This window comes from Lytechinus variegatus, chromosome 17 (genome assembly GCF_018143015.1).
Source record: "Lytechinus variegatus isolate NC3 chromosome 17, Lvar_3.0, whole genome shotgun sequence".
NCBI lineage: Eukaryota > Metazoa > Echinodermata > Echinoidea > Temnopleuroida > Toxopneustidae > Lytechinus > Lytechinus variegatus.
In genome coordinates this window covers 24,976,801-24,998,838 of record NC_054756.1, presented here as the reverse complement: position 1 = coordinate 24,998,838, position 22,038 = coordinate 24,976,801, and the positions used below count along the sequence as shown (strand labels likewise).

At 37.5% G+C, this 22,038-nt stretch overlaps 2 protein-coding genes across 5 annotated transcripts in view; one reads left to right on the top strand and one right to left on the bottom strand.

Annotated features, from left to right (window-relative positions):
* LOC121430820 (laminin subunit alpha-like) overlaps nucleotides 1-22,038 on the top strand; it is a 110,891-nt gene that overhangs the window by 3,983 nt on the left and 84,870 nt on the right. For all 4 annotated transcript variants that reach the window (XM_041628232.1, XM_041628233.1, XM_041628231.1 and 1 more), the window contains exons 2-8: nucleotides 12,674-12,910; nucleotides 14,741-14,902; nucleotides 18,104-18,317; nucleotides 18,929-19,138; nucleotides 20,173-20,307; nucleotides 21,232-21,369; nucleotides 21,832-21,969. In XM_041628232.1, coding sequence (XP_041484166.1) covers nucleotides 12,674-12,910; nucleotides 14,741-14,902; nucleotides 18,104-18,317; nucleotides 18,929-19,138; nucleotides 20,173-20,307; nucleotides 21,232-21,369; nucleotides 21,832-21,969 — 1,234 coding nt within the window. The remainder of the gene's footprint in view (nucleotides 1-12,673; nucleotides 12,911-14,740; nucleotides 14,903-18,103; nucleotides 18,318-18,928; nucleotides 19,139-20,172; nucleotides 20,308-21,231; nucleotides 21,370-21,831; nucleotides 21,970-22,038) is intronic.
* LOC121430821 lies at nucleotides 3,624-7,798 on the bottom strand. Its single transcript, XM_041628234.1, has 3 exons — nucleotides 7,669-7,798; nucleotides 6,231-6,730; nucleotides 3,624-4,560 (listed from the first exon to the last, which is right to left on the bottom strand). The coding sequence occupies exons 2-3, from the start codon at nucleotides 6,712-6,714 to the stop codon at nucleotides 4,025-4,027; spliced, it is 1,020 nt and encodes a 339-aa protein (XP_041484168.1). The 5' UTR covers nucleotides 6,715-6,730; nucleotides 7,669-7,798; the 3' UTR covers nucleotides 3,624-4,024.

Below are 22,038 nucleotides of genomic sequence, written 5' to 3'. Positions count from 1 at the left end.
TATCAAACTGTCTGTGGTTTACCGGTATATATTCTGTTGTGATAGAGTGGTGTGAGAATATTTTCAATCTCTAAACCAAAAAATACAATTCTGGGTAGCGGAATATGTACCTATATGTTGAAAGAAGGTGTTATAACAGACAAAATAAGTTATATTCATTTTTAAGCCATGAAATATTGGATTATTTTGTTACTGACGATGGTAGTACACCTGTATTTAACAAATATGTATTTTTTTCAGTATATTTTTTTACAATTTTTTATTTTAAAGAGAAATTCCAGTAGTTGCAGTAAACACTGATTTCATGAGAAAGTCTGTAAAACAAGGCTTAATTGTCAGTATATCATCGAGGATCTAGATCTGGTACAGTTACATTAACTGAACTTTGTGAAATCTTGAATCTACGCTGAAAAATGTTCACACCGAAGATCCCCAACACAGATAAGCGCACGTGGGACAATGTATAATTACTGCTAAGAGCGTCGGGCCCGAACGCTCTACCCGAATCCTGTGCTTATTTGCTGATTTCTCAGCAATTACACAATTTCTTCCAGAATCCTGTGGCACATGCGTTTTAGTTATTACAAACAGACACTTTGGTGGTCATTTCATTGGATTCTGTACGAACTCATTTTGATATCGTTACCAAAACTAGCATTTACCTTTAATTACTGGTTACTCATGACAGATTGGAGATGAAGTTGGCAAGCCTATTTGGTAAAATCATGGATCTTAGTACATGCTAGTTTTCTGAATGTCAACCTGCAGTCTATGATTTGGGGGATTTTTCACCCTTTCATTATGTCTTCAAACTTTATTTTTAGTGTTTATAGCATTATAAATGTGTGGAAAGTTTATCTTTTCTAAGCCTGCTGAAGGGATCGTATCTCCAGACTCCACCAAGTCTATATAAATGGCTATTAAAGACTTGTAACATATAGGCCCTCTTATTAAGAAAAAATACATGTACTGTACTCCTTATTTGGCAGAATCCCACACAATCATTTCAAAGTAAAATGTTGAACGGAGATGAAAGATTCACTCGCTCAAAGTCAAAGATAAACTAAAAGTTAAATGCAAGGAGATCTGCTTAATATTGATCACTTTCGTGTCAATGCCTACATGTATGATGTTAATCCATAATCTATGCTTACAAAACCATAAACCGATGGGTCAAACAGCCGAAAGTAGTATGTAAGCGCAGACCGAACAAGACAGGCCTTTCCATCACTGATACCCTTTTCATAAACCTATCCTCCAATTAGCCGCCTAAGAGTAATGCGGATAATTCAATAAAAATTGCGTTCATAAACTCCGAAAATAAGTCGCATTATTTTTACGAGCGCCCGTCCTGAAAAAGGCGGATAATCGCCATGACAACTGGACACGCCCCCTCCGATGCGGTTGTGTTGGAAAAGGGTGACCTTGTGACCGCACCATGGCAATTATCCGCATTATTTGGAAATGCGTTCATAAACTCAAAATCTTGTCCCGATGCTGCTATTATGCGGATAATAGCAGCATCAGAGTAATGCGGATAACTCTTGTCCTCCTCCAATTTTACGACCAAATTATGCTGCTATTAGCCGCCTAATTCATTTTAATGGGGTTTATGAAAGGGGTTTATGAAAGGGGTATGAATTTAGCCTTTTGACTTGAACATGTTACAACACATGCAAGCTAAATCCCCTCGAATTAAATCGTCCCCACTATACCCTGTCTTTTGTGATTCATGGGTACAAGGTGTCTTTGTCACCGACAATATAAAACTTGGCTGTATACTGACAATGTAGACCTGTTTACACCAGCCCAAAGTTTTCAAAAATACTGATTTAACGTACTATGTTAATCATGTAATAAACAAATATAAAGGGTATTGCCATGTTATTTTTTATTGGTTGGGGGGGGGCTCACCAAAACATGAGGTGGCATTCTTTTTATCTAAACTCTACTTTCCTCCTCTTTCTCTCTTTATCTTTCATAGAATTTTCGCCTCCTTTTCCCTCTCATCTCTTGTAATTATCACTGGCTGGATAGGGTTGTGGGGGGGCAGGGGTGGGAGCACCAGGGCAGTGACGCAGTTCCCTCCCCTTGCCCCCTCTAACTCTGCCCCCCAAATGAAAATGAAACTAGCAAAATATTTCATACTGTAGGGCGTACATGTATGTAGGATTGATCTTGAAATAAAATTCCAATCAGATTTTTTTTTTTTTTTTGGGGGTGGGGGCATTATTGGACTTTGGAGGAAAAAATTTACATACTCTATGAATAAGGCCATATACCACCATCAAAATAGGATTTCCAGTTTGTAAGATGATGGATTTTCTTTAAATGCAATGAACTTGAGCAAAGCTGATCATGTAAGGACTGGGGATAAAGTAAGAAGCTTGTTTTTAGCGAGAGAGGGGGGGGGGGGGCTGATGAAAACAAAAACCTGGCCTCTATCATGACCCATCAGCAGTGACCTCAAACAAAAGTGCAGGTAATAGTTTGTATGAGTAACCCCCAAGCAGGGGTGCTGCCAATTTACCAAGCTATAATCAACATTTGGCTACCAGACTTCCTGTACTCCGAAACAACAACTACAATATACCCATAATGACCAGATATTATGGTGAGGTCTACGTGTACATGTGCAGTTTGAACAGTCACCAGAATGGGAAATGTCATTAGGTGAAGTGTTTCTGATGGCAAAAAAATGAACTTGATTGAATACAGTTCCAGAAACATGCATCATATGTAGCCTATGTTCATACATGTTAGTTCAAACTATTATGACAAATTTTATATGTAATACTAGATACAGGTAGAAGTTGATAACTGATTTTTTTTAAATTTCTTTCATAGAAACCAAATGGATGTGAATTTGAACTTCACATTTGACTTTATATTTATAATTGAGACCTGGGTTTCATTTCGTAAAGACTTGTTATAAAAAACAAATACAAAATTTTTATAACAAATCTGCCATCAGCCAATCAATGGAAGGATTTCAGTAGCTTTTGAATGTTAATGGAAATTTGTAATGGTAACAAGTTGTATGAAACAGGCTCCTGATGAAATGGGCAGGCTAATACCCCTTTCATAAACCCAATTATGCGGCTAATAGCAGCATAATTTGGTCGTAAAAATGGAGGAGGACCAGAGTTATCCGCATTATTTTGATGCTGCTATTATCCGCATAATAGCAGCATCGGGACAAGATTTTGAGTTTATGAACGCATTTCCAAATAATGCGGATAATTGCCATGGTGCGGTCACAAGGTCACCCTTTTCCAACACAACCGCATCGGAGGGGGCATGTCCAGTTGTCATGACGATTATCCGCCTTTTTCAGGACGGGCGCTCGTAAAAATAATGCAGCTTATTTTCGGAGTTTGTGAACGCAATTTTTATTGAATTATCCGCATTACTCTTAGGCGGCTAATTGGAGGATAGGTTTATGAAAGGAGTATAAGTCTGTATGCCCATGTCTGGAATAAAGGCAATCAGCTCCACTTCATTTGTTCCTCCATGTAAAACCCTTCCCATGTTCTTCTATTTTTTTTGTAAATGATTGATAAACCCAGGCAATTTACCTTGTTAGTTGTCACAGTTTTAAAGACCACACAATTGACAAGTGATTAGATTTTTGATAGAATGAAATTTATACACAACTCTTAAAAAAAGAAGGAACATTTGACTTTGCAATTACAGTACACTGTATCAACTTTCCCGGTAGTAGGGCTAGGGCATATTTGATAAAGCTCTTTTTGTGCCAAATTATCTGCTCTCAATTTTCTGTTCACGAGCTAAATCATGTTCAACAACGAATGAACTAGAAACCTGTTAAAAGTAAGATTGATAACCTACAAAGATTATTTATCCAACTTCAGGTTATGTCATCACATCTTAATATTCATTAACCGTTTTCTTTTAGTAATAACATCAGGGCAATACTTTGCCATATCATAGCATCATTTGGAATGTATTTTTATCAAGCAGTCAGTTCAAAATGATCTTTCCTATTAGTAGTTCAAACAAGTCAGTTGGCTTCTTCATCAGGCACTTGTGTTTCCTGCTCAACTTCTTGTCCATTCTCCTGTCCGTTTTCCTGTACACTGCTACCCTCATCACCCTCGGCAATTGTCTCTTCCTCATCTACTGTTCCTATGACATCCCCATGGCTTTTCACGCTTCCATCACTTCTCTGGAACAGCTTCTTCGCCTGGCCTCCGCTGGATCCTTCTATTTCAGCCACCTGGTGTTCCAGGAGCCTGACCTCCAGTTTCAGTTTCCTCTGCATCAGGTGAAGGTTCTCCCACTCGACAGACAAGTTCCTCCGCTCCATCTTCAGCTTCTGCTTCTGAAGTTCCAGCAAGACATCAGAGGTTGGATTCGAGGAAGCGGGCGCCTCGTTAACATGGTGCTGCTTTCTCTTCTTCGATGATGGCTCAGGGCAACTATAGTCGTGGTGTTTGATGGAGCTGTGCTTCTGAGTTGTTGATGCCATGGATATAGGGTTGGCTCCAGGGAGGAAGAGCTTCTTGATGATCTTCTCTGGATTCGTGCTACCAGATGCTGCAGAAGCAAGAACAGAAAAAAACATGACGTAAAAACATTTTATAATTATTAATTGCCATTTATTTGCTCATTACATGAGCCTGTTCATTAGATTAAAGGTATCGTTTAACTTTGTGAGCAGCCGATTTAAAAAATTCTCAAACCAAGATGAAACATGTGTACGAGTGAATGTATTAGAACTAATAAACCCTGAAAACAACCATTATTGAGAATGAAAAGCAAAAACTACAAGGCAAACCCCGATTTTTGTAAATAGGCGTCTTATAGACGCCTAAATAGTACACATAAGTGTATGGGATGAAATTAAGATGGTGTTTCCGGTCACTCTATATTTCAATTTTTGAAGCACTAAATAATTATTTTCGAACGCAATTTTTTCTGGGTTCTATTTTTGTAACTTATCACAGACACAGGTTACAAGTGTGACCTTCTAGCTCAGATTTTTTAAAAGTCAAACCAATGTTAAACAATAACTTTAATCCTGGCTTAGAGCAGTTAAATTTTACAGATAAAATGGAAGGTTGTACATGTTCATATTAGAATAGAAACAAAGCTTTTCTCGGCACAAGTTTCTTGCAAGTCTAGACATTTCCATCATAAAGAATTTCCTGTCTGTATTTTTATCAGTTTTATTTCTAAACAGATAGGAAATGTGTTTGGTATATTGCTCTTCCCCGTTCCCAAGGTTTAATTGCTGGTGTGTCTTTACGTAAATTTCTGTTGCAGTTATTCTTTCATCTTTCTTTTTCTGGTGTTTCATGAAGTGTCTTTTAGGTAATTTTGACTGAAAATTTGAAAAGCAATCAGTTTCAGTTTCGGTTTAGTTTATTTCAGTTCCATTTTCTGATAATAAACAAAACAAACATATGTATGAATGTATAAAACAGTGTCATAAGAATACTTCAATAAATAAGTGTCATAAGAATACTTCAATAATTAGTTAACAAATTCGTAGGAAATAGATGGAATATATACACTTCTTTTTGTTCCAGATGCATTTTGATGATTAGACAAATTATAGATTACAGTTAGCATGTGAAAATGAAAATGAGGGACTTATAAAAAAGTGAAGCTTGTCATTGTAGGTCCCTTAGGATAAATTTATAGTAATTAAAAGTAAAGTAAGACAATCTAGACCATATATGAAGAACGGCAAAATAGGTTTGAATAACAAGGAAAGAAAAGGGGGCAGTAACTACATAGGTTAGGGGGAGAAGGGAATATTAAAAAACTGGGGGAAAAAACAAAATAAAACAAAATGAAACGATTATGTGTCCAGCAGAAAAGGGAAAGGGGAGGGGAAAGAGAAATAGGGTCGAGAGGCAAGTATCGTGGAAAAGATAAAGCAGTTCATGTGTGTCATACATTGTACTCATTAAGGAATGAGAGTTTTAGGTGTTTTTTGAAGGTGTTTATATTTCTATTTTGTTTAAGGCTTTGGTGAATACCATTCCAGTATCTGGGACCTGTGTAAATGATGTTTTTTTAGTGCGAGTGTGGTTCTAGTCAAAAGCCATGTCTATATATCTTTGAGAGCAAATATTCCTGTAAAAATCTTGGGCATGGAGCTTCATGAATTGCTCCCCATTTTTTTATGTGGGGGAGGGGTGGGGGTTTCTGTCAGCATAGCCTTCAAAGTGTATAGTCAAGATTCAAGAAGCTCTTACCTTCCTGATCGCCATCTGTGACATACTCCAAGTCGATGTTATTCTCAGCATCGTCATCAAACTCCACCTCGTATTCCACGAAGTCTCCGTTTTCCGCGGACCAATCCTCTTCACCCATCATGGCTTTAATCATCATCCTGTGGCCTGGAGACACAGCCAGCTTCATCGTCCTGTCGGAAAGGAGCTCGTGGATGTTGGCCCCCTGTGCCTTCAGTTGCTCCCGCTGCATGATCATCTTCGCCTCGCTTCGGAGCTTGATCAGCTTCCGACGGATGTCGAGGGCGGTCCGGTCCATGTGCGGGAACTGCTCCCGGTATTGGTCATAGATATCCTGCCAGACTTCAGTCTTCTCGAAGCGGGAGCCGTTGTTCCAGTTGCTTTCGAAGTATGCGGCATGCGTTTTGAACTTTTCCACGAGGAAGCGGCTCTCGGGGAGGCTGTAGTTTGCTTTCCTGGACACTTTTGGAGGCATGGTGATGTTCATTCAACTCCACTAGGATCTAAAAGAAATAAAAACAATGTGGAAAATTGTAGTTTTGACAAAGAAAGTAATCATATTTTTATTTTTAATTAATCCAGACTTTCTCCCTACTACATTGTATGTCTTTCCGCTCAGATTGATACACATGTAATTAAACAATTTTGGCTACAACTCTATGCAATGGGCTATTAGATTTAACTGCTTGTTATCTAATTTACATTTTATGTAATTGCATCAAGTGTAACTGTGGGTTAAAGTGGAGAATTTTCTGAAACACTTTAATCTGTGGGTGAAATTAAATCTTTTTTGAATGGCTAATTCTAGAGATTAATTCTTAAGTGAACTTCAGCCCATGGTACATTGTTGTATGAAGCAATTTTAAGTTAATTCAACCCAAGATAAGTTCAAGTTCACTCCCACTTCCATTTAGGCCCCCGTTGCCCTTGAAAAACTCTGCTGGTGATCCTACGATCAAAACTATTTGAAAATTAGAAAATCTTGACTAGACCTACAATTGAGTGTTTATGTTGGTAAAATTTATAGTGAGGTTATCCAGTTAAAGGCAGTAGAACCAAGTATACCACTTCCTGTACCTGTCCATTCAAACCCCTGCCCCACTCCCCCCCCCCCCCATGCAGCTCAGAAGGTTACACTTCCACAGCGCACCAGGCATACAAGTTGTACTTCTATGCATCGTCATTTTGACATACATGTATGCACACTCCACACACACAATTCCCAGCTTCACATGCATTGTGCATACGATCTTAGTACTACAATCCTAACATTAGCACTGAGAATGTGATTATTTCACTCCGAATGAGCCAATATGCAAAATATTTAACTATCTTCTTTTTATGAGCAGTAAATATTCACATTACCCTTTTCTATGATATATTACTGAAGAGCTGGAGTAGTTTCTAACTGATTTTGCCAGTCTTCAAATCTCAAACTTACCAATTTTATCCTCCAATTTATGCTCGAAACTGTCCTCGTACTAAGATCTTATGCCTGTTGTCACTATGTATATTTTGTATGGGAGGGTTGTATGCATGCACTGCCATGCCTAGTATACATACACACAATCGACACACACATGCATTCAGGTATAGTGTGTGTATATAGGCCCCTGGTATTTGTGTGTGCATGTGTGGGAGGCACTGGCATGTAATAAAAAGTTTTGAAGAGCACCCAGGCGTGGTAGTATAGTCTTTACCCAAGGTGTTTGATTTATATTAATTTCAAAGTTTTGTAGCAAATCTTTTTTCAAACATATAATAATGGAGGAATTTGCAAGTATACAGGGGGAGGAATAGGCCTTCAGGGAGCATGCTCCTCCTTATTTTGCTATAAAATTCAATTTGCAGTTCAGGTTGATTGACATTAAATCAATTTTCATGGTCAGCATGACAAAGGATACTCCATAAACACAACATATGAAGCCTTATGTTTGGACCCCCCCCAAAAAAAATAGAAAATGCATGTCACCAATCACCATTACAGTTCATTATTTATGCCCTAACAGTAATGATGTAAAGGATATGAAATTAATGTGTTTTTATTGAATAAATTTGACAATTTTACATGAACATTTTGATAAGGGGCCAAATCGCAATGTATTTTTGATATGTTTTACTCTAGCATGGAATCAGCTGAAACTTTCAGAATTCAACCTCCCTAAATGTCTAATAATATCTGATTACTAAGCGTATAAGGGAATGTTCCAAGAGTTATCTGGAAAAAAACAACTGATAATAGATTACACGAGAGAGGGGGGCTCAATTACAGAAACAATCCCGAATGGTTGAAAGTGAAAGATTGAATTGCCAAGTAGGCCTATGCTTCTGTAAGATTGGTACATGTAAGTTGTAATACTTTTTAAAATTCACATTTATTGACCTTATATATCAAAGCTTTCAAGAGCATTTTTTCTTAACTATCTTCTACAGTAAAGTTGGCCCTATATATGCACTGTAGGGGAGTTTCCCATAAACATAAACTACATGTAGGCTTGAATTTCAAGTTTGCTTCCATAGGATTTAATTGCTGCATGCTGCACCAATTAACTCATTGAGTGCTTCGTGCACCCTACGTATCCTACTATAACATGCCACACTCGTGCTCGCACGCCTACTATTGACTGCTTTGTGCTTGCATTGTTTCCTACCCTCGCCTGCTTCGTGCATGACTGCGCACATTCGGAATTACAATCATTGTTACGCCGTTTTGCATTGTATTGCGCATCGCATGCACGCCGTAATTAGCACTATTGTGTGCAGTGCGAACTCTGCTTTCTGACAGATCAACTTACTCACGCGGTTTACATTCGACTTTTTCGAGTATTTCTACATTTTTTACAAGATATGGCTCCGCCTCTGAGAGGGAAGTGACCTAGGTTTTTGATCCATACAAAACACTCCACAAAATGGAACTACTTGATACAACTCATATTTTAGTGGTAAAGATAATAACCAATCCATATAATGAGGACACCATTATAAGGGGTATGAAATTTCCTACAACTTAACAACACAATATTTTATGAAAAAAATAATCGTTAGAGAGTTACAAGCAATTGTAATTATGACTATTGAAAGGAGTGAATACGACTCGCTATCCCAAAATCAATGTGGCACAGGGGGGTTTTGTGGCTGGCACGGGGGATTAGCATCGGATTAGCACTGTGGCGTTGGGTTAGTAGTGTGCGTGGCATGTTAAGAGTTAAATTGTTTCTACATCAAACAGTAAAAAAAAGGCAGACAAATTTATCTTCAAATCATATTTATTTCAAAATATCTTTCGACCATACGTATAAGACATGAATATAAAATACCACAATTCTGTTCCTTTCCTTTTCATGCTCTCAGAATCTTGATAAACAGATTAAAGATGTAATACATATAGGCCTGCCAGCCTGCCTCTGTGACAGAACTAGTGTTAATACAGCAATTACAGATCAAAAGTAACAACACTACTATTGTTGACACCCAAATATATGACCAGCCTATCCTTAAATGACCTTTTAGAACCCCCTGAGGTCAAGCACTCACATTCCAGACTAGTTTGGTTTTCGGTGTGTGGGATAGTCTCCAACTTCAGTCCAAAATGTTTTTTGGGATACTATTAAAAGCTCTGCATCTCATTCAATAGATTACATTTTTTTCATATTTGATCTTTTCTTTGATTTTATGAGGTTTATATATGTATGGCAGTCATAAGATCTAGGCCTTAAATGCATTGAAGAATAGATGACTTGGGCCTCTCATACACTTTCATACTGACAACCGAAGTGGAGTTACTCCAGAGTTCAGAAGGAGTTACTCCACTTTGGAGGGCAGTATGATAATTCTAGGATTATTTCATCCAGATTAAAGTGGAGTACTCGACCCACTTGAAGAGGGTTACAAACGGAGTTGGTCCTCATTGGAAGTACGGTATCGCCTATCTCGAGCATATTAAACTTTGCGATAATTCGCTGGATTAATCTCGAGATTGCAAATCTAAATCAACTTAGGATTATTTGCACATTAGCGCGTTTTCGAATTATCCCACTAATTCACAGGTGCAGACTCACTCGAGATTCGACTGAGGATTATTTATTCACGGTGTCGGACTATAATACATCGATGCCTTGCTCATGCCTGAATATCTCTTCTTGCGCTGGTGGAGATTAATCGCGTAGAGGGCTGATCGGGCTAAAATCTTGAGATTGAGCAAACTTGGGCTGGTGCAGCACCGCATATGGTTACTGTACAGTATGAAAAGCATAGTAATGGGGGCAAAACCTTCCCTTGCTCACTTTTTTTTCTCCATTGCCTACACAATGGCCAGGTCCTGCTTGTATAATGTAAGGCTTGTAAAGTCAGTCCCAGTGCAAACCCTGGTACAGACAAACCCTTGTATCCCACCGAACCCACAGAGAGCTGATCATTCCAACATTCCAGACTGGTGAGATATTGCCTTCTCTCCATCTGTGTAGCACTGTAAAGGTCATCGGGTGACTGTCTGCTACCATGGGAAAGTTTTGTTCTTGTCATATAGTATACACACACAACTGTGGACTCTGTTTCCTAGGAGTGGCAAGATTTTGAAGGTGTGGTTTAAATGGCAGAAAAGGTAATAAAAAAATAAGTTTTGGGAGTATCCCAGTCTGGTGAGATATTGCCACCTCCCCTTCTTTGTGCTGCTGTAATGTAAATGCATCTACAGTGTACCTTGATGGGTGATGTGGAGTTTTGTTGAACATTATTTAAAGGTCAAGTCCACCTCAGAAAAATGTTGATTTAAATCAATAGAGAAAAATCAGACAAGCACAATGCTGAAAATTTCATCAAAATCGGATGTAAAATAAGAAAGTTCTGACATTTCAAAGTTTCGCTTATTTTCAACAAAATAGTTATATGAACGAGTCAGTTACATCCAAATGAGAGAGTCGATGATGTCACTCACTTTTTCTTTTGTTTTTATTGTTTTTGTTTCAATTTTTACGAATTTGGAGATAATCTGAAATGTTATTGCTATCTCTCCATCCCTCTTCTTATGATGATTATATATTACTATGAGGTCAATTTTTCTATTGCTAGGAACAAGAAAATAGTATGGATAATAAAAAATAAAGTTCTTGTCAATTTTTATTTCCCATTGATGATGGTATGAGAATTTGTTTCATATCGTGCTGGGAACTAGGAAGAATGGATATATAATAACTGAAACGTGGAAGGTATGAGACCTGTTTGGCCAGATTTGTGATAGGATGCAACTGAATCTTGCAAAACAGTTTTCCTTCTAAGAGGCGGTTCTCACTACGTTCCTAAAACTACTTTACTGGAAACCGATTCAGGAAACCACTTTGGAAGATCGCTTTGCTAGCGTTCCCACTTGATCACACGAAAGTGGTTTTCAAAATCACTTCACGTAAAGTGCTCTTGTTGCTATGAAAACGCTCTCAGTGGGGTGACAGGTTTCGCGCGAAATTCGAAACCGCAGCATAGGCATTCTACACCTGTTGTGTGGAGTAGCGCGCTCAAAATGTGCGAAGATCGCTTCTCGAAGAACGGTTGTGTCCTCACTTACGCTAAAACCAGTTTAACGAGGCAAAGCGATCTTGAAAACTACATCGCGAGGTGGTTTTCCAAACTGGTTTGGAAGATCGCTTCCAAGACCGCTTTGACCGTTCTCACTACAGTCCGACCTCTCTTATCCGGCCTCCCCTTATCCGGATCTCTCTATTATCCGGACGCACACTTGCCGAGATTTTTTTTTTTTTTTTTTTTTAAATCTAGTACAGGTACGTGATGAAATGAGATTTCAATCTAAACTCAATCCTTTACATAAACCCACTCTGATTACATATATTTCCCAACATAGTCACCCTACACCAAACATATTTTTCATGAAAATATCTCACCCAACTCACCAAAAGATCTTTAGGAATGATAATTTCCAGTAAATCAGGGTGCAGCGCAAACATTTCATCACGTTTCTCTTTTTGCTTCGCGGGAAAAACAACACATGTCTTGCTAGCTAACTTTAGGCCTCAATGCGGACAGCGCCATCTATCATGTTTGAGCCTACAGTCAGTGGAACAATGGCTGACATTGCGAAGCTGCGATACCCGCCGCGATGATCTAATTTTAAAACTTGGTTTCATCGAGTCATTCACTTTGGAAGTATGCTCGATGTATACCTCAGTCCTTTTAGCAGGTAAATTATCCAAGAGTTTTGGCCATCGATCGATTTCATTTCAATAAAAAACACTGCCTATAATTTGCACTGACTCTGCAGTGAATTGTCTTTACCGTACGCCCACTACAACAGCTCAGTGTAGCTACCGCCGGTGGCCTGGTTTAAAACGAATCATATGAATATGCCAATATCTATAATAAACAGATGAAGTACCAGTATAAGATAAAGTGTCTAAAATATTTTTTTCTTTTTCTCATTCTTTTTTTTATACCTACAGCTGTACCAGGTTGCCTATGTCCTGATCAAGTTTGCCAACTCACCCCGACCGGGAATGTTCGTCCTTGAGCGATCCCGCGATTACGGGGAGACTTACGAACCGTGGCAGTACTTCGCCGAGACCCCCAGTGACTGTCAGTCGGAATTTGGTATGCAGTCTCTTGAAGAGATTCAAAATGATGATGACGTGATCTGTACGGCCGGATACTCTGATATTGTTCCTTTGGAAGATGGAGAGGTAGGATGCATACCATTATTTGATATCAATATTATTATTCAGGGTGCTACATAACTTTTTAGAAGCACTTTGCCCAGTTGCACAAGTAAATTTTTTAATAGTTGGAATATACTTGCCGAAAATTATATTATTGCCCGAAAAAATCCTTGAAATTTTTTTTAGCCTTTTTAAAAGAAAGTTTTGCGGTTTTATAAACCATTGACCTTTTTCTCTCTTTTGACATGAATTGATCTACATTGATATTGCATTTCTTTTTCAAAAGTGTTTTTATCTTGCCTGCCATGACCCAAATTAGGGTCAATATCATATCATATCGACCCTAATTTTGGTCATTCTAGTGTGAGAAATTTGCTTGCTCAATTCGGGCAAGCTGTTTTTGTCTTTAATTCAAAACATTTGCCCAACTCTAACTTTTACTTGCCCCAGGCAACGGGGCAAGTGCTAATGTAGCACCCTGTTATTTTATTCAGCATAATCGAACATAAACAGCACATACAAACAATAGGATAAGGAGAGTCACATGGATGCCGGGGGAAAAGAAACTACAAACCAAAAGGTCTTCCTTTCTGATCCATGTGACTTTACAAAATGAACTCATGTAATAGTGGATAGTAAAATACAACAACTACTATATAGTAAAAAACATTAGAATCAAACATAGTTTAACTTTAAGACAATAGTATCACCTTTTGGTTCAAGTTGGGCTTACAACCACAAACTTTTTTTCCTCAAACATTATTGAGGATTTGCTTTTAGGCATCCAGACATAAAATTTGCATTTTGAAAAAAAAATGATTGAATTGATTTGAATTGAAATAAATAAATGAGATTAATTTTGTCTCAAGCTTTAAACTTGACATAATTATGAAGTTGCAATTGATTCTAGAATCTTATAACTTTGTGATTAATTCTTTAATCAATTTTGCAAAGGAATGAATGCAAACTTGATGGCACAATTTTTAATATACCTTCGATTGTTATCTGATTTGGAAGTGATGGCATTTAACATGACTTGATGGCATCTCACCCCATGTTGATGTACCTCTCAATTAAATTGAGTGGATATCAACTTGATGGCACCTTGACCTTTCAAATCATTTTTGATTGAATTCTCTTCACTCTTAGTGTGGATTGACATAAACTTGATTTTGTCTTTCACATTGATATGCACTAACTCATGTTTATGATAATTATACTTGCTTATGTAGCATTTACCACTTACATGTACTTTATAACTAGTGCAGCATTATAACTAGTGCAGCAGTGCAGCATGATAACCTTGGCTTTAGTAGATTCAGTTCATTTTAATTCGTAAATTCTATGTTTTATTCAATTCCAATTAAAATCAATACAAAGTACATAATAGATGACAAATTCAATGTACAACAATGAGAAGACAAGAAAACTGTGAAATAAAACAAGAATATACAGATATTATTAGAACTGGGTGATCATAAAAATATAACAAGGAATGTTGAAATAACCACCCTTATATACATGAAATAAAGTACATTAAAATTACAATGTAGTGTAAATGCTACTTAAAGTGCCAATGTACAATTCAATAAATCAATTCATTTGATATTTGTACTGTAAAAATAAGAGCTTAAACACATTTAACCGGACAAACCCATCACCTAAACACAAAAGGGCAATAAAAACCTGTTGTTGTACGTTCAGTTTTTTAATTTGATCACATTTCTGCTTGCATTCACTCTACTAGATTGTGGTTTCTCTGGTGAACACATAAACACAAAAGGGCAATAAAAAAACTGGTGTTTTACGCTCAGTTGTTCAATTTGATCACATTTTTGTTTGCGTTCGCTTTAGATCGTGGTTTCTCTGGTGAACAACCGTCCAGGAGCACCCCATTCCTCTACTCTCCAGGAGTGGATCACGGCCACCCACATCCGCATCAGGCTTCTCCGAACCAACACGCTCCTTGGTCATCTTATGGCCGTCGCCCGCCAAGACCCCACCATCACCCGAAGGGTAGGTGTTACTTTTGTCCTTTTTCCTTATCTCAGCAACTAAACCTGTTGATTGCAAACGGATTAGATGGTTTGCTACAGTATCGCTTGGAACATGGTTCTTTTGGAGTAATCATGTTCGCAGCTAAGATTTCAAATTGTTCAGGTGTTAAGTGTGTTGGTAAAGGGGAAAATTAACCGGAATTTTCATCTTTCTCTTTTTTTTCTTTGAAAATTGAATAAAGCACAGTAGAAGTTCTGACTCTTGCATCACTTATTCTGCAGTCACACCCATGAAATGGACTCCAATCCGACCAACGCTATTACTTTATTTCAAATGACAGACTTTAGGTTGGTTCGGAGTTTATGTTTCTGTTGTAGCAACACCTGTAGGAACTTGGCGGAAAAGCTTTTTGCTGGTAAACGCCCAGCTGGTATATACCCAATTCAAGACTCGACATTAGCGGCCGGGGCCACCAAAGAATCATCTCGGGCAACCATTATTGAAAAAAAATGTTAAGTTTTGGTGGCCCGAATCGGGCAACCAATAATTTTCAAAGTAGCGCAATTTTTCTCCCGATTTTGCATGCATTTATCAACTTTCTACAGTTCAAATTGCAAGTCAATTCGTCATGCGCCTTTTTTGTTAATCTACACACAAATAGACACACACAAAGATTGCACAGTCATGACAGTATGTAGGCCTACCGCTAGCACACAGTAGGGGAAGGCGGGGTAAGTTGTGACAGTTTTTGCTTTTTGCATGTTAGAATTGATATGATTAATAATCTTGTCGAAATAAGTACCTTGCCTTGAAATTTAACTCTTCTGAAATATTTTCCACCTATATATAACTTTCTATCCCCACACTGAAAGTCATCGTGACCTTTGAAAAAAACGATGTCAAATGGCTCAACTTGCCCCATATATGGGGTAAGTTTGAGCCACCTTCTGGGGTAAGTTGAGCCACAAAAACTTATGTACAAAATGTATGAAGGGAGAACCAGCATGTCAATTTTTTGTTTAAAGTCTTTTCATTTGCTAATTCTCTATAAATACTAACATCCTTTAAAAGGAAAAGAGCAGCCATGTAAATTTACTCCTTTCAGCCAGCATTTCAATCGATTTTTATGGTTTGTTTGTTTTTTAAGATACATTACCATAGGAATTACCATGGCTCAACTTGCCCCATGCTGTTTGGCTCAACTTACCCCAGTTCGAACTCAGTGCGATAATTTTGTATCCACACATTTATTATGCATCCATCATATAAAAGACTATGACAAGAATGAAGATCCATACCTGGACTAATAATGTTGTTATCATGTCTTTATTATATTTAAAGACGTGTGTGTTTATAAAGCACTTATCTATTTCACACTTTTTTTACTTTTTTGATGAAATTCATATTTTTCCCTCTAAAAAACTACTTTTTGTTTCAAAGTTGAAAACAATATGGTGGGGTTAGGGGTTATGCTATGGGTCATCAATACATGACACCACCACAATGTCTGACTCATTCATTATTGGCCTGGGGCTGGTGGCTCAACTTGCCCCTATGCTCAACTTACCCCGCCTTCCCCTAACTATTATTCAGCCGGCTGTCTTGCTTAGCTTTGCATGCGTGAAACCACTGCAGCTGGCTGTGCGCTAGCAGACTATTCAGACTCAGGGAGCTGCGATGCGAAATGTTACTGCTAAGAAATCTTCCCTTGAACTCTGAAAATCTACGTCAAAGTCAAATTTTACACCAATGAAATGCCCTTCTACAGTCCATATTACTGAAACCTGATAATTTGCAAGCATTAAAAGGAGGAATTATGACCTCTCTTTTGACTCAAAAAGACCGATTTCCAAATGCATTAATACACATAAAACACATAGGTGAGTACATCACAGTCCCACATGTGCATTTATATGTATGTTGATATTTGGTTTATTTTCGAAGCTGTCTTGAATAGACAGCTTCTTTCTTTCTTGTTTATAAATGACTTCTTAAACCACTCTTAAGGAAGTAAATACTTTGGGAAGGCATTTTATTGATATGAAATGTGAATTTTTCCATCATTTTGTCAAATATAGGGAAGGAATTTTCTCACTGTTTTTTCCAGATAACTTGCCATTTATTTTTTTCTGTCATTTTTTTTACAGTGATTAAACCATTTATACCCCTTCCCATTGAATATGCCTGATTAAAGAACATGTTTCTACTGAATAATAATAATAATTTCCCCCATTTTTTCTGATAATTTTGTCTTATTCATTTTTCTTACATTTTCTTTTGTTTTTTTCTCAATTTTTTTCCTGTTCTTTGTTTTTTCTTACTTCATTTTTTTATTTGTCTTATTTCACTTATTCATTTTTACAATTTTTTTTTTCAATATACTATTCTAAAAATTATTTTTGTTTATTTCCCCCTTTTATACATTGTTCTAATTCTGCAGCATATTTTCTGTGATTTTCTCCTGCTATAATATGCTGGAAAAGAGAAAATAAACTGGATTTGGGGCCTGCATAATCTAGGTTTTACGATCAAAAAGGAAGGAAAAATCATTGTTTTGTAAATCAATCTGAGTTTGCTATATGCACTATTTATTTACTTTACCATTATGAGTGTGTGTCGATCTATACGGATATTAAGTCCACACAACCTGGGAACAATACAATTCTTTTATTCTCTTTCAATCATTTCATATTCACAATGATAGAACAATTTATATATTACCACAAAATAAGCAAAGTAAAATAACAGCAAGCACGATTTACATACAAGATGTACAAAGAATAGTGGTACGTGGTAGTGACTGCAGAATATTTCAGTTTGTTTTTCTTTATATTTTTAATTAATGTTTTTCTTTATATTTTTCGGGCCACCAAACTTTACTAATGGGCCACCAAAAAAAATTATTTGAAGGTTTTGGTGGCCCGAATGGGCCACCACCAAAAAAGTTAATGTGGAGCCTTGCCCAATTACCTATTGGAAACATTTTACATCTCGGACAATCAGTCAAACATGTAGTGGCTGACAGTATAGATGACAGATATTACTTATCAAAGTGGAGACAAGAGTTGGGAATTGAATTCACAACCTTGTGATTATGAATCCAATGTTCTAACCACTAGACCACACGACCCTTGATTGGTTTGGTTGTTTGTTTGGCTGTTGTATGAGAAATTATTAAGTGGTATAATCCACCTTTGCTCTCTGTTCTGATCTTTCTAGTACTTCTACAGTATCAAAGACATCACCATTGGTGGGCGCTGTGCATGTAACGGCCATGCCACCTACTGTGACCTGCCGGCCAATGACGGTAGCAACAAGCAGGTGTGTCGCTGTGAGCACAACACCTGCGGGTCGGAGTGCGAGACGTGCTGTCCCGGTTACGTGCAGAAGGCCTGGAGGACGTCTTCCTACAGCAACCCCTTCGTATGTGAACGTGAGTCAGCTTCATGTAAACCATAATGTATGCCTAGCCTAGGTTACATTAACTTTGCCATCATAGGACTTCTGCATTTGATTGCTAAATATAAACCTGGGGCCTGTTGCATAAATATTTTTACCTGAGAAAACTCTGGTAAAATCTGAAAACTAAGGTTAGTCTGATTTCTGCCATCGACTTTAACACAGGGCAAAAACTCCGGTAAAAACAACCTGAATTTTCTCAGGTAAAAAGTTTTATGCAACGGGCCCCTGGTGGTCCTTTCTTGTGGTAAATGACATTCACCATTAATCATTGGTGATAATTTTGCTCGTAAGAAAGGTTCACCAGTTGTTCTTAACTTACGAACAGCTTTATGAAACACTTACCTGGACTCTAACCCAACAGTGGTCTGCATTTTCCAAGAATACTGCAGTTCTCAAGAAAAGCACTGTCCTAACCAGATTACTGTATCCTTTTTAGCACAAAGAGTGCCAAAATATCTTTGATGGATTAGCATGTTATAACAGTTCCCCTTTTATAGATAATTGTATACTGTTACATAGATGTTTCACCTGTGTTTCTTGTTACCATGTAATGGCAACATTTCTTGTCCACTCCATTTCCAGGTTGCAACTGCCACAGCCACTCCAACGAGTGCATCTACGACGAGGAGGTCGCCCTCTCCAGGGGATCCATGGACATCAACGGTAACATGGAAGGCGGCGGAGTCTGCCAGAACTGCCAGCACAACACCATGGGCGTCAACTGCCATCTTTGTAAGCCCGGTTTCTTCAGGCCTGAGGGCAGGAAGCAGTCGGACTACGACGTCTGCCAACGTGAGTATAGTAGAGTTGGAATATCAATGCGTGAAAAGGTGGCAGGAAATGTAATTCAGAGATTTCAGTAGTGATGAGGTATTAAAATAAAGGATATTCTAAACTGTATAGAGAAAAATGTGAAATAATAATGGGGAAAATCAAAAGTTACCTCAAGTGCTAGGAGAGATTGGATCTCATAGATTAAACTGTCTCTAAAGTCATATGCTTTGGTTCACAATAAAAAACAGACTTGAGAAGAATAATTATAATGACTTAATATCACATTATTATACCCTTCTGATTTAAACGGGAAGTTCACCCTGACAAAAACTTTATTGTAAAAATAGCAGAAAGAATAATAAAAAATATTGCCGAAGGTTTGAGAAAAATTCATCAAATAATCAAAAAGTTATTAGAATTTCAATTATTTGATTTGTGACGTCATATGCGAGCAGCATTCCTACATAGCGAATGGTAAAAAATCAATAAAATGTCATTTTCTCAGAAAATTGAAAATGGTTTTCACTGTACCTTTTGTATATCAATGGACAAATTATTTCACACCCGATCATGAATAGAAAACAAAATTAAGTCATCAGGAACCATGCAAAATTTGAAATTCATGCATTTTATATTACATAACACATGGGGCAGCTGCTCGTTTATGACGTCACAAATCCAAAACTTTGAACTCTAATAACTTTCTTACTCTTTAACGGATTTTCCTCAAACCTTCACCAATATTTTTTACTATTTTCTCTGGTATTTTTGCAACAAAGCTTTCTTCAGGGTGAACTTCCCCTTTAATGCTACGTTATTCTTATTTTTTTCTCAAATTTCAATAATCAATAATTATAATGTTAATAATTATAGATGTAAATATTCACATCTGAATGATACATGCCTTTAAACCCAAGTAAAAAACAACAAGTTTCTATAAAATTATGTTCTTGTTTCCTTATATCTTTATGGGTAAATTTTGTTAACTTATTTTTGATCTTCCTTTGAATACTAGTGACAACCTGTTCTCTCTTGTGTTTTATTGATTTCAGCCTGCATGTGTGACCCCATCCTGTCTACTGGAAACTGTGCACCTCTGACCGGTCAGTGCGAGTGCAAACCGGAATATGCCGGTCCCGACTGCACCGAGTGTAATGAGGGATACTACGGCTACCCCTACTGCAGACGTAAGTACAATGCCAAATTTCATTCAATAGATGCTGATCTTATATCCATTCAATTATGAAAATATTGGCTCTTATGCTGGTGTTAAAATAAAGTACTCTCAAAATTCTGAAAGAAATAATCGCAAATTATAAATAATGAGGCAAGAATGTGCATCCAGAGATGAAGAAATATAGGTATTCTCAAAGGCTATGAGAATTGTATATGGTTCAGGTAGGTGTTAACATGAAAAATAGGCATGAACAAGTTCTCATGATTTACAGATATTTTTTTTATCAGGCTGGTGTAAATTTGCCTTATAAGTCGTGGAGTTTCATTTAAAGGCATTGTCTTGCTTATGTTATGCCTCTCACCGAGAGTATTTTGTTTTGATAGGATAGTCTATATACAAAACCACCTGGTCAACTTGAAAATGGACAAGACTGACCATATTCTCACCGTCTGGTGTGATGGTCAAGTTTCCATGTGAACAGTGGGTGGTAATGGTCAGTTTTGGCCATCTGTTCAGATGGTACCTTTCTGATGAGATGTTCTCAAGTTTGGATTGTTACTATAGTCCCCCAAATTCATGATTTGTTTTTTTTCTTCTGAAATTCGCTTACAAATTATTTTGGCAGTTCATGCTCACACTTACACTTTTTGTTCCTCTTTCTTGCTTTCTCTGTCTCTTTCTATTTATTTTGTTGATTCATTATTTCTTCTTCCTGATTTCTTTCCCTTTCTCTCCCTGTATTTCTTTTTTTTTCCTCTTTCTTCCTTTATCTTCTTATTGAGCATGCAACCATGTGAAATTTTCATCTTCTGAGTCAAATTTTGCAGATTTTCATGATCCCAAAGGCAGATTCTCCTGTGTTTTAACTGATCAATATGAAATTTTGTATTTTATTGATCACCCTCTCAACTCATGCGTATTTCTCCATCCTCAGCCTGTGACTGTAATGTGAACGGTACAGAGAACAAAGTATGCCAGGTCAACGGAGGTCAGTGCCCCTGTAAGCCTAACTTCACAGGACGAAACTGCAATCTGTGCGCCCTCAGCTACTATGGATTCCCAGAATGCCAACGTAAGTCACATGACCTCATACTCTGATATCGGTTGGATTTAGTCACATGACGTCACAATATTCTAATTTTCATTTTATGTGGTTTGAGTAAACCTAGTGTTAACTGAAATAAGGCTACATGTATAATAATGCCATCCAATGAATGCATATTAACATCGGTGTGTTGGCTCAGTTCGTATTGCGGCCGCCTCACAACCGGGAGGTCCAGAGTTCAAGCCCCAGCTGTATTAGACCAAACAGACATTAAAAGACGGGAGTTGCTGCTACCCTGTGTGGCATTAAAAGATTTAAAGGATAAAGTAACATCGATCTGGCACTGCTCAGTGGCTACTGGCCCAAATCATTTGGGCAAAATTAATTGTTGGACGATTTATATTTGTAATTTCTATTCAAACAGTAAAATGTGGATGATTTTTTATAATTGATATAATTGTTTCTATTATTATTTTGTTGAATTTGTAGGATGTGACTGCAACACCATTGGTTCATACGACATCGTCTGCGACTCCGAGAATGGACAGTGTTCATGCCGTGAGATCTACGATGGACGTTCCTGCGATCGTTGTCGTGACGGACATTACAACTTTCCAACTTGCAACGGTAAGCTCTACTCTCTCTCTGTCTAACTATTTTATTAAGTATTTCTATGCTGTCAATGAATTTATGATA

What these genes read in the sequence shown, in the direction of transcription:
- LOC121430821 (XM_041628234.1), bottom strand. Translation starts at nt 6,714, where the DNA reads ATGAACATCACCATGCCTCCAAAAGTGTCCAGGAAAGCAAACTACAGC. An exon ending in CACAGATGGCGATCAGGAAG is followed by an intron (nt 4,561 to 6,230) that starts GTAAGAGCTTCT and finishes TTGCTTCTGCAG; the next exon opens with CATCTGGTAGCACGAATCCA.